Consider the following 13191-nt stretch of genomic DNA (forward strand, 5'->3'; position numbering starts at 1 on the left):
TCCAAGGCACATTACTACTAAACCGACCAAGCAGACAAAACAAATTCTTAATAAGTTGGGATCATTTTTATTCCAGTGTTCAGTTTTCCAGTTCTAGGTGTTGAACTGATTATGGAACATTTACATTATGGCTAATAAATGGAACTGAGCCACATTATGGATGTTGTCAGGGTATTCTTGATCAATGCACTATGCTATAAATCAAAATAAGATAACACAACATTGTATATTTCTGGTAGTAATGGAGACAAAATACAGTGTACTGAATTTGCCCCTAGATGGCTCTGATCTTGGTTCAGTTTTGAAGTTTCCCCCGCCAATAGTGAAGGTTAGCATTTGGGGAGGGGAAGCTGATCCTAGATCTGTACCCCCCCCCCAGAGCATAAGGGTGGTCGAGGGGGTGTGGTCTCACCTGTGATGCGGTTCTCGCTCTCTCCCTGCATCTGAAAAGATTCCACGTAGATGCTGCGGTTACCGATGAAGCGGGCACAAGCGATGCCCCGGTAGGGCTGGCAGAAGCCCTTCTCATGCGTCCTGTAGGAACACAGACAGACAATGAGCCACAGGTTCACTCAATGTTTCCCCTACCGTTGTATAGGCGGGGCGGAGCGAGAGACACACACACACACACACACACACACACACACACACACACACACACACACACACACACACACACAGAGCCTGTTCAGCCAGATATCTCGGCTAGGCTACATGCTAACACTAACATGTATTACATTACAGCCTCTTCTGTGTACGCTGATGTACAGGTAGCCTGTGAACTAAAATAACAACCTCTCCTGTGTACGCTGATGTACAGGTAGCCTGTGAGCTAACATTACATCCTCTCCTGTGTACGCTGATGTACAGGTAGCCTGTGAGCTAACATTACATCCTCTCCTGTGTACGCTGATGTACAGGTAGCCTGTGAGCTAACATAACAGCCTCTCCTGTGTACGCTGATGTACAGGTAGCCTGTGAGCTAACATTACAGCCTCTCCTGTGTACGCTGATGTACAGGTAGCCTGTGAACTAAAATAACAACCTCTCCTGTGTACGCTGATGTACAGGTAGCCTGTGAGCTAAAATAACAACCTCTCCTGTGTACGCTGATGTACAGGTAGCCTGTGAGCTAACATAACAACCTCTCCTGTGTACGCTGATGTACAGGTAGCTTGTGACCTAACATTACAGCCTCTCCTCCCAGCTAGCACAGTTGATCTGGAGCGATTCCGGCTGAGAGTCGGGGCAGTATTACTTAAGGCTAGGATGTGGCGATTGAGCTCGGGCCAATTCCGGTGTGAGTTATCTGGCCAAAATGTATTACTTGGGTCTCGGGCTGATTGGGGCTACTCCCTGGCAGATGATTACACAGGCTGCTTTATATAATTAACATTTCATTATTATTTTTTCCATATTTTCTCATTGTTTCTGTGATCAAAAAATACAATTAACATTTAAATGAAATTCTTTAAGAGTCCTGTTTAAGTTGTATTTTAGTATTTTGATACTTTGTGCAAGACAATTGATAAGCATTAAAAACTTTGTGGATGGAGCCTCCCGAGTGGCGCAGTGGTCTAAGACACTGCATCGCAGCGCAAACTGTGTTGCTACAGATGCTGGTTCAAGACCCGTGCCGGCCGCGACCGGGAGACCCATGAGGCGACACACAATTGGCCCAGCATCGTTAGGGGAGGGTTTAGCTGGCCGGGATGTCCTTGTCCCATCGCGCTGTGGCTGGTCAGGCGCATGCACGCTGACACGGTCAGCAGGTGTATGGTGTTTCCTCCGACGCAAAATTATTTTTTGTGGATGGGTATAATTTGAATGTATAAAATGTATAATAGTAATATTTAAAATTACTAAAATTGGGTAATTTGAATACATTAATTTAAATGTGCATTGGGCCGCTTCTGGGGGGTTCTAGTAAGATGCAGGCAAAGTCGGCTGAATTCCGGTAGACGAAAATGGCCCGATGTACTTAGGCCGATGTACTTAGGTCATTCATTTTGATTGCGGGGGAGTCCGACACCCGATTCCGGCCCAATTCAATCAGTCCGGGGACCACTTCTGAGCCGATTCCTCATGGCTGTGTACGCTGATGTGCAGGTAGCCTGTGAGCTAAACCAAAGGGGAAATGTCTAATGTAATATTGCCTTGTTTTGAAACCTTTCTCTGAGAACATTAGCATTTTGTGTTTGCACTGGGCTTAAATCTGGTTCCAGATCAGTTAGGTAGCTGCCAGGGCCGACTACAGACTTTAATCCCCAACACAAACAAGCAGTGGGTTCAGTGACAAAACCTGTATGTTACTGAAATGTGAGACTTACCTTAGGTTAGCACATGATCTAGAATGGGTAGGAAGGGTTGCATCATTTTTCTGTATCCCTGAGAAGATGTGTGTGTCTTTCTGTGCAAATGTCTCTTTTCAGTAACCGGTATATGAAAACACATTGAACTGAGCGTGTAAACTCATTATACAGACTGAAGGTAGGCATATGAGCACTTTGTATAATCTGGTAGGCTGTTTGATTCAGTATCCTCTGTCTCTGTAAACCCTGTGTGGAGGAGCCAGTGAGAGCTGGTCAAACGTTTAGCTTTTTGCCATTCTCAGTGCAGGAGGTACATAAAGCCCTGAAATCCTTAGATCAGAGAAAGCCTGCAGGTCCTAATCTTTTGGATCCCTGCTTTTTAAAACTGGCAGCTGATTTCATAGCTGAACCACTTACACATCTGTTCAATCTAACCCTGGAATGTAATGAAATTCCAAGGATCTAGAAATCAGCATTTGTCCAACCACTTTTAAAAGAGGGAGATTCAACTTTTAAAATAAATTACAGGTCAATCTCAAAGCTGTCACCCTTGGCAAAAATACTTGAAACCCTTGTTAGTGAACAGCGAAAATAGTTTTTATATACCAACTCTATTTTATCAATGTACCAATCAGGCTTCAGGAAGAAGCATAGCACAATTACAGTAGCCATGATATCACTGAAGGCTTGACAAAAAACAGCACTGTGCCTCACTTTTTATTGATCTCTGTAAGGCTTTTGATACAGTTGATCATGTTATACTGAGGCAGAGATTGTCGAGCGTAGATCGCATACAGTTACATGGTTTGCTAACTATCTGTCTGATAGAACTCAGTGCACTCAATTTGATGGGCTCATGTCTGTTAAATTGTCTGTCTGTAATGGTGTGCCCCAGGGCTCTGTACTTGGTCCCCTCTTACTCACTATTTACATAAATAATTTAGACAAAAATTTGCAAAATGCGGAACTTCACTTTTATGCTGATGATACTGTTATTTATTGTTGTGCCTCATCTCTCACAAAAGCTTTCCAGAACTTGCAAAGTGCTTTTTATACTGTTCAACATACCTTGTGTAAATTGAAGCTTATCCTCAATGCTGACAAAACTGTGTGTTTTCTAAAGCAAGAAATAGACCTCTGAACCTTTCACCTATTACGACCTGTCAGGGCAATGATATTGATGCTGTAACCTCATATAGACATCTTGGAATTTTAATTGATGAAGGCCTCTCTTTTAAATTAAAATGTAAACTGAAGTTGGGATTTTATTTTAGGAATAAGGCCTGTTTTTCTTTTGAAGCCAGAAGGAGGCTAGTATCAGCTACATTTATGCCTTTACTAGACTATGGTGATATTTTATCTATGAATGCTTCCGCTCTGTTTTTGAGATTAATTGACACCCTTTACCATGGAGCATTGAGATTTATTTTAAAACTGCAAAACCCTTACGTACCACTGTACTTTATATACCAGGGTTGGCTGGCCTTCTCTAGTCATGCGTAGGCTCAGTCACTGGTATACTTTTATTTATAAAACCATTTTGGGTTTACTACCATTTTTTGAGGCATTTTTATTCTTCAGAAATGTGGTGGGTACTCTCTTCGTTCACAGGATTTTATCCTGCAATCTGTTCCAAATGTCCGAACGGAATTTGGTAAAAGGGCTTTTATGGACTCTGCGCCATCGACTTGGAATGCCTTAAAAAAATAGTTTTAAAATGGAATAACTTGTCCCAATTGGTGTTTTTAAATCATTGATGAAGGATTTTGAGGCTGATCCCTTGACCTGTCAATGTTTTTAATTTGCTGTTTTATGATTTCGTTATACTCCTGTGATTTCTATGTTTTTTTACTAGATTACTTGTCGTTTTTTCATGTTGTCTGTATATAATTGCGTAATCTTGGCCAGGATAGGCATCAGAGATTCGTAATTTCCTGGAACTTTCTGAAGAGGGAAGGAGAATGCCGCTGTCTGTGTGTGGTGCGCGCGTCTACCTCTTTGTGTAGCAGTTAGCGATAATGCTAACGATTACAGTCTTCTGGTAGATGGAAAGGCTTTCCCAAAAAAAACTTCTCTATTAAATATTAACTACAAAGTAGCCTATTCTTACAGAATGATATCATGATTATTTTCATCAATCCAGTGGGTATTTGTTTTGTAAACTGTACCATCACGTGCTCAAAAAAACAAACAGCACTAAACAACAGCTTCTTGCTAGGTGCACACGGGAATTACAGAGTAACTACACCCAAAAATCTACATTTCTCAAACTTTTCCCAGACCTCAAAAGTGGTCTCCTGATGTTGTTTAAGCGTAGTTGTGGACTTACATCCAATTATGTTTTTTTTTTAAAGATGTGATTTTGAGATCAAAAACCTGAATGAAAATAAATAAGTGAAAATAAATGTATTTTTCCAGATAATGTGGGCTATTTACTTCATCTTTCTGTTTTAATCAAATACATAATTTGAAGAACTAACATCAATGTTAAACTGTAAATAAGACTTTAATCAAGAGAATACAGGTTAAATGTAAAAAATAAAAATAAAGTTTAATGTTATCTTACTTTGAAAATAGTCCTGATCATATAGGCCTAGACCTAGATAATTTCCAAAACAACTAACACACTGAACTCATACATTTTCAGTCATTTAAATTGTAAAGTCATGCCTTTCTACACAATATCACACAAAAAAAATCTAATCCGGGAGGTAAACACGATTAAGTATTCAATAACACTGTTTTGGATGTGCTTGAAACATACTTCCTCACAACAGAGAGTGGGAGAGAGACGGGAAGAACATCGAATATCGCAAAGCTCCCAATCCTAAAACTTGGCTGCCGCTCACAGACCCCTCAGCTGACAGGCAGCCCCATATGTATAGGGCGACGTTGCCCTTAGACACTGATCTTGGGTCAGCTTTGCATCTTTTCCACTAATGGTTAAGGTTAGGATTGGGGGAGGGGAAACTGATCCTAGATCTGTACCAGGGAAAACATCACCCAGAGCCAGCCCATATGGAAGCAGCAGGAGGAGGGAAGGGAAAAAGAAAGCCGCAGCACTGGGAAGCAAAGCCACAATGACGTACGTCGACTCGCCAAGGGAGACTTCAGCATTCTAGAGTGTCCCGTGATCTGCCCTTTTCCCAGATTAAAGAAAAGTGGGATCCAAGCAAAGGAAAAGACGTGGGCCAGTGAGGAGGTTTAAGGATTTCAACAACAGTACTGTGGGTTGGGAATCTTCGGATAAAATTCCCCTTATGTAAGACTCTTGTAGGTTACACAGTATGCCTACCTTCCTTTAGTAAGAGTATTGTTGATACACAGTATGCCTACCTTCCTTTAGTAAGAGTATTGTTGATACACAGTAGGCTTACCTTCCTTTAGTAAGAGTATTGTTGATACACAGTATGCCTACCTTCCTTTAGTAAGAGTATTGTTGATACACAGTATGCCTACCTTCCTTTAGTAAGAGTATTGTTGATACGCAGTAGGCTTACCTTCCCTTTGAGTGCAATGCGTTTGCTTTCCCTAAAGGATCTTGGTGCACTAGTCAAATAAGAAGTGAGGACATCCTCTTTTCCAAACCCAAGCAAGCAATGCAGAGAACCTGATACTGATCTCTTAACCCGTACCAACACAAAATGTCTGGAGAGCTAGCTCAAGGCTGCGGTTACTGCTCGCTGCCCTTAACAACTGAATTCGGATCAGTTCTCTCTAACCCCAGTCGTCTAGATTAACTAGAACAACACTGGTCCAAAGCCAGTTGTTAAAAATGTACAATAATCACACACTGCTCTTGAATACCAGATTCATATTAGGGGAACATGCACACTTTCCAGCTAAGAGGCACATCTTTCCCTAGGCACAGATCTAGGGCCAGTTTAATCCTAAAGATGAATCATAACCACAATCCATACAGGACATAAACTGATCTCAGATCAGTGTTAAGGGGGCAACTTCATCCAACTCCGATTTAAAGGGATATATTAAAGGCACATAAACCCTTCTTTTACTCACCCAGTCAGATGTCTCTGCGTGCAGTTTGAATGAAGTTGAAGCTTCTGGAGCAATTGCTAACTAGCATTAGCGCAATGACTGGAAGTCTACAGGAACAGCTAGCATGACACCTAGATATAGATTAGAGAGACTGGTGAGATCTATTCTAAGGAGATCTGGGGTCTAAGGCTGTGTTTGGGCTTGCCCTGTAATCAGTAGCAGACGACCTGCCATCGTAAATCAATCTAGGTTATCTCAGGGAACACAAATCAGAGAGTGCTCATGCTTTGTGTGCATCGTGTACCTCAGTGTGTTTAGTCTTCCTCAGATTATCTATAATCCTCTTCACGACGGTTATCGTTGACACCTCTGACTGAATCCTTTACCCTATGACCAATAATATTGTAGTGTCGTCATCCGTGGTTGGCTTCAATTGCTCAGAAAAAAAGCATCGGATACACGTGAAGTTGTCGTTGATTTGAGAGGTTGAGAGCCAGATTTCAAAATGTCAAAAAACATAGAGCAAAAAGCAGTCAACTGCCGTTACGCCTCAGAGAAAGGAAAGTTGCTTGATTCATAAAAAAAAGGAGAACCTTTGTAGTTGTCCCTCAACGGAAGAGGGGAAATGCAGGAGTAGATGTGGCAGGTAAACTGGGGACATAATTGCATGTGGCGGGCCAACAAAGGCTACTTTGAAAACAGCCATGCCCCTGGGGACTTCGTCCAGACTTTGTTCAGCCGTATTGTAAATAAAAAAAGGAGTTACTAGAACCAGACTGCTTGAGAGCACAATGCTGCTGTAAAAGTTTAAAGGTCAGGAGCAACAGTGTTATGACATATTTTCTCCAATTCATGAGTTAAGTTTACAACAGCTTAGATAAATGGATCCTATTTTTCAGGGCGTTTGTGCGATTTGTGCTTTCTCTCTATTCAAACAAATGGGATGTGTGAATGGATATGGTGCAGAGGGTGGCACCTCTAGAAAAGGAATGTCTGCACCGTTCACTTCTCGTTTGCTTCAACGTCCTGCAGAGAGGCCCGTTGCCAGGAGAGCTGTCAATGCTTTAAGCCCCGCAGTCCTTCCAGCTTCAATATCCCATATGGTTACAATTTAACTCCAGTTTGGATCAACTGCGGGGGATTTTTTGCCCAAAACGCACGTTTGAAGACTGAAGTTTAACAAGAATTACTGTAGGTTCCACTTCCTACTTTCTTACTTCCTTTTGGCCGACGAATGCGTGGTGAAGGTGAAAAATAAATACCTGCGTGAATAAAAGGACGGAAAACGTTTCCAACTGGACACAGTCGAAACACAGCTACGGGAGCTGGAGTGGGTTAAAAGGCTTGTGGGCACTGAGGGTCAGATGAGTTTCAGAACGAGAGAGAGGTCACTATAGTTTATAGCTACAGACTCATAGACAAAGGCGTCAAAACCGACAGAAAGAACTCCCTAAGGCTACTCTGGCAGTGACATTGTTTATAGACTTATGGCATTGATTTACCTCAATGTTTTTACAAATGCAGCTCAAGCATTATTAGCACACATTCCACAAAAAAACTATTTAAAACTACATGCGTGTAGTGTACAATTGTGTGGTGTGTAAAAACTGAATTGGATATTTATGCACAAAAAAAAAAAAGACAAAAATCATTAACTTCACTTAGCCCTCATTCACATCAGCTGGACTGAAAAAAAACAGGAATTGTATTTATAGAGAGAAAAACGCCTTCATGTGGTGCGAGCAATTTCCAACAGCTTTTGATCTCTGAGAGCATCTACTTCTGTAAAGCTGTGCCTTCCTTCTCGGCATCAACCACCTATTATCCTTGTGGCTGCACAAAATATATAGAGAGTCTGGAACCTTCCCTATATTTATTCAAGAAGATTGTGGACAGTAAAAGAACTCCATAGCAGCGAAGACGAGTTGCCGGATGGTTTTCGATGTGATTTCACAAAAGGGGGAGAGACTCAAGAAACTAATTTTAAAAAATCGGCACGATCCGTTGGGCTGTTTTGCTACGAAGGGAAACTTTTGCAACCCCCCCCCCCCCAAAAAGAACAATGTTGATTATCTGCAAAGACTGGCTTGATTACTTGGCTTTGTAGTTTGTCCTGCAAAGAAAAACGAGACAATACCAAAAGCTGTATCCTCTTTTCTCCAACCGTGTAGAACTCTCCAAACACACAGAGAAAGAGTGAGAGAGGGGTATTGGTATCATAACATTCAAGCTCCAAATAAACTCTTTGGATCATCTCCGCACCACAAAACACCATTCCAAACCTGCTCCGCTCCACACTGAGAGAAGTGGGTAACATAACAAGCACATAACATGCAAGCTCCAAATATGAAATTCCCTTTGCTGAAACTCAACGTTCAGAAATGCCGTTTGTTTGGGCATTTCACAGGGGGGAGCCAGCCTGAAGGTGTGTGGACAGGGGCGAAGGGGCGAGAGAGAGACAGAGGAGGGTTTGTGTGAGTCCAAGAGAGTGGAGAGAGGGGAAAGCAACCAGGTCAGGCCAGAGGGCAACAGAACACAGAGAACCTGTATAAGGGAAACATTCTACCTGATCAGCATTAAGCTCTGTACACACACACACACACACACACACACGTGTAGAAACAAACTGCACACACACACACACACACACACACACACACACACACACACACACACACACACACACACACACACACACACACACACACACACACACGTGTAGAAACACAAACTGCACACACACACACAAACTGCACGCACACACACACACACACACACACACACACACACACCCATTTTGCAAATTGCAACCTAACTAACACAAACCAGACCCCTTCACCAGAAATCGCAAACCTGGCTAAGAACATTTTCAGAAACAGACAAGTTCTTTAGAAAGTACTTTTGGCTAGGTGAGACATTTGGTTTCTGTTTCAAGGTAAAAAAAAAAACATATTTTCCACTGTAAGTGAACAATTAATTTATACATCCTATTCTAATTCACATCTATTGTAATAATCGACTCAATTCTATATCACTAGGTTAAAGGTTACGTTTTACGTTGGCAGCCAGATATTCTAAAAGAATCAGTAGTAATTGTCAATCTGTGAATTGGATCAGAGACAGACTCCTATTGGCCAGGATGTCCAGCTCTGTAGCCAAATTAGTCTGACACTCTTCAGATGGCTCAACAACAATGCAGTTAGTTGTGAACACAACGAATGAGGGGGAGAAAAGCTTCCAGAGTTCCATTCACTCTATAGGTTTTTAGAAAGGGTGAGATTCTCTGAGTCAAACAACCTGTCAACATAGCTAGTATGTATGTGGAGTTGGACTGGGAGTAACAATAACTAAACATAATATGAAGCACATGGTTGCTGCTAAAAAAATAATTGTAGGTTTATTGTCTGTCTTTTGAGAGTGCCCCATACACCGTTCGACTCTATGTCATAAAGAGCAAAGACTTAGCTATAGCTTAACTTATCTTAATTTTACTTAAAAACAACACACCTGACAAACAATAGCCCTATATCTCCACACGAAGCCCGCTGAGCCAAGTAAGACAAGCCACACATGAATTACACTCACAGAGGGAGGCTGGCACCTCTTTTGAAGCCTGATGAGATGTTTCCTCAGTTCCTCACAACTCCCGGGTTCTCAGCATTGATTGGGCGATGCCAAGTAGCAAGTGACCTATTACAACTCTCCACAAACAAGCATGCTAATTGCTAGGAAGCTTTATAAAGATCTGAGGTCCTCAGCAAGGTAGAGCTCCATTGCGTCCTTGCAGGCTACGAAGAGAAAACTTCGCCTTTGGTGGCAGAGAAACATCATATTTACCTCAGCGGATAGGTGATTATTACCTTCTGAGGTAATATGTGATAGTTTATGACCGTTTCATTTACTTTGGCTGGATTCACCAAGCCATGTAAATGAGTTTTGTAAGCAGATTTCCTCCAGGGAGAAAATTGTGTTTAATGGCGTTAGAGGCAATTAGGGATTTACGCACAGGCAGTGTGGTTTGTTTTTCTAATAGAGGGGAAAGCTACAGAAATGTCACTTGTTTGGCCTCTGGATTAAATTAAAAATGGTTCATGCAGTGGCCTTTGTGTCAGTAAAGGACAGTGCAGGTAATAAATCAACTTTACCACAAGGTGGCGATAATGAATTAAATAATGGGAGAGATTGGTTTACATAGAAGCCCGGACAGGCCGTTAAGAACTGCTGTTCACCAAGTTGGAAAAACAAAATCTCACCAGTGACAAAACAGACAGGACCATCTTCAGTGCCACATGTGAGACTCGGTCTTGGTAATTACATATAAAACTATGAGTGGAAAACCCTGGGTCTTCTTCACTGCTCCACTTCGGTTTATTTTAACCCACACAAAACTTTTTTATTTATTTCACCTTTATTTAACCAGGTAGGCTAGTTGAGAACAAGTTCTCATTTACAACTACGACCTGGCCAAGATAAAGCATAGCAATTCGACACATACAACAACACAGAGTTACAAATGGAATAAACAAAACATACAGTCAATAATACAGTAGAACAAAAGAAAACAAAAAGTCTATATACAGTGAGTGCAAATGAGGTAAGTTAAGGCAATAAATAGGCCATGGTGGCGATGTAATTAAAATATAGCAATTAAACACTGGAATGGTACATGTGCAGAAGATGAATGTGCAAGTTGAGATACTGGGGTGCAAAGGAGCAAGATAAATAAATAAATACAGTATGGGGATGAGGTAGATAGATGGGCTGTTTACAGATGGGCTATGTACAGGTGCAGTGATCTGTGAGCTGCTCTGACAGCTGGTGCTTAAAGCTAGTGAGGGAGATATGAGTCTCCAGCCTCAGAGATTTTTGCAGTTCGTTCCAGTCATTGGCAGCAGAGAACTGGAAGGAAAGACGACCAAAGGAGGAATTGGCTTTGGGGGTGACCAGTGAGATATACCTGCTGGAGCGCGTGCTACGAGTGGGTGCTGCTATGGTGACCAGTGAGCTGAGATAAGGCGGGGCTTTACCTAGCAGAGACTTGTAGATAACCTGTTGCCAGTGGGTTTGGCGACGAGTATGAAGCGAGGGCCAACCAATGAGAGCATACAGGTCGCAATGGTGGGTAGTGTATGGGGCTTTGGTGACAAAACGAATGGCAATGTGATAGACTGCATCCAGTTTGTTGTGTAGAGTGTTGGAGGCTATTTTATAGATGACATCACCGAAGTCGAGGATCAGTAGGATGGTCAGTTTTACGAAGGTATGTTTGACATCATGAGTGAAGGATGCTTTGTTGCGATATAGGAAGCCGATTCTAGATTTCATTTTGGATTGGAGATGCTTAATGTGAGTCTGGAAGGAGAGTTTACAGTCTAACCAGACACCCAGGTATTTGTAGTTGTCCACGTAAGTCAGAGCCGTCCAGAGTAGTGATGCTGGACAGGCGAGCAGGTGCGGGCAGTGATCGATTGAATAGCATGCATTTAGTTTTACTTGCGTTTAACCTCTCTGGGACATGTGGGACGCTAGCGGTACACACTATTCAACAGCCAGTGAAATAGCAGGGCGGCAAATTCAAAACAACAATAATCTCATAATTCATATTTCTCAAACATTCAACTATTATATCCCATTTTAAAGATACACTTCTCATTAATCCAACCACATTATCCGATTTCAAGCATAACATTAGATTATGTTAGGACAGTGCCTAAACAAGAAAAACCACACAGCCATTTTCCAAGCAAGGAGAGGCGTCACAAAAAACAGAAATACAGCTAAAATTAATCACTAACCTTTGATGATCTTCATCAGATGACACTCCCAGGACTCAATGTTACACAATACATGTATATTTTGTTCGATAAAGTTATTATTTATATCCATAAACCCCATTTTACATTGGCGCGTGATGTTCAGAAAATGTATATGCCTCCAAAACTTGCAGTGAATGAGCACATCAATTTACAAAAATACTCATCATAAATGTTGATAAAATGTACAACAGTTATTGAAAGAATTATAGATACACTTCTCCTTAATGCAACCGCTGTCAGACCACTTCCTGGTTGGATTTTTTCTCAGGTTAGAAAGGGCCTCCCACTCCTCTTTCTATTCTGGTTAGCGCCAGTTTGCTCTGTTCTGTGAAGGGAGTAGTACACAGCGTTGTACAAGACCTTCGGTTTCTTGGCAATTTCTCGCATAGAATAGCCTTCATTTCTCAGAACAAGAATAGACTGACAAGTTTCAGAAGAAAGTTATTTGTTTCTGGCCATTTTGAGCATGTAATCGAACCCACAAATGCTGATGCTCCAGATACTCAACCAGTCTAAAGAAGGACAGTTTTATTGCTTCTTTAAACAGAACAACAGTTTTCAGCTGTGCTAACATAATTGCAAAAGGGTTTTCTAATGATCAATTAGCCTTTTAAAATGATAAAACTTGGATTAGCTAACACAACGTGCCATTGGAACACAGGAGTGATGGTTGCTGATAATGGGCCTCTGTACGCCTATGTAGATATTCCATTAAAAATCTATCATTTCCAGCTACAATAGTCATTTACAACATTAACAATGTCTACACTGTATTTCTGATCAATTTGATGTTATTTTAATGGACCAAAAATTTGCTTTTCTTTCAAAAACAAGGACATTTCTAAGTGACCCCAAACTTTTGAACGGTAGTGTATGTTCCCCATGCCAATAAAGCCCTTTAAATTGAATTGAAATTGAGAGGAGAGTGAGAAGAAAGGGGTACTCAGAGATACAAAAGCATTGCTCCAGTCTGGTATTTATGACAGAGCACTAATCTACCACCAGTTCTCTGTTTGATTGGGCTAGGGAACCATCGTCACGGAAACAGCCCCCACTATCAGTAC

At 41.5% G+C, this 13191-nt stretch overlaps 1 protein-coding gene across 3 annotated transcripts in view; it reads right to left on the reverse strand.

Annotated features, from left to right (window-relative positions):
• Positions 1-13191, reverse strand: part of ror2 (receptor tyrosine kinase-like orphan receptor 2) — a 134338-nt gene that overhangs the window by 16686 nt on the left and 104461 nt on the right. For all 3 annotated transcript variants that reach the window (XM_029710456.1, XM_029710457.1, XM_029710455.1), the window contains exon 5: positions 413-534. In XM_029710456.1, coding sequence (XP_029566316.1) covers positions 413-534 — 122 coding nt within the window. The remainder of the gene's footprint in view (positions 1-412; positions 535-13191) is intronic.

The sequence above is a fragment of the Salmo trutta genome, chromosome 23, assembly GCF_901001165.1.
Source record: "Salmo trutta chromosome 23, fSalTru1.1, whole genome shotgun sequence".
In the NCBI taxonomy this organism is placed as follows: domain Eukaryota; kingdom Metazoa; phylum Chordata; class Actinopteri; order Salmoniformes; family Salmonidae; genus Salmo; species Salmo trutta.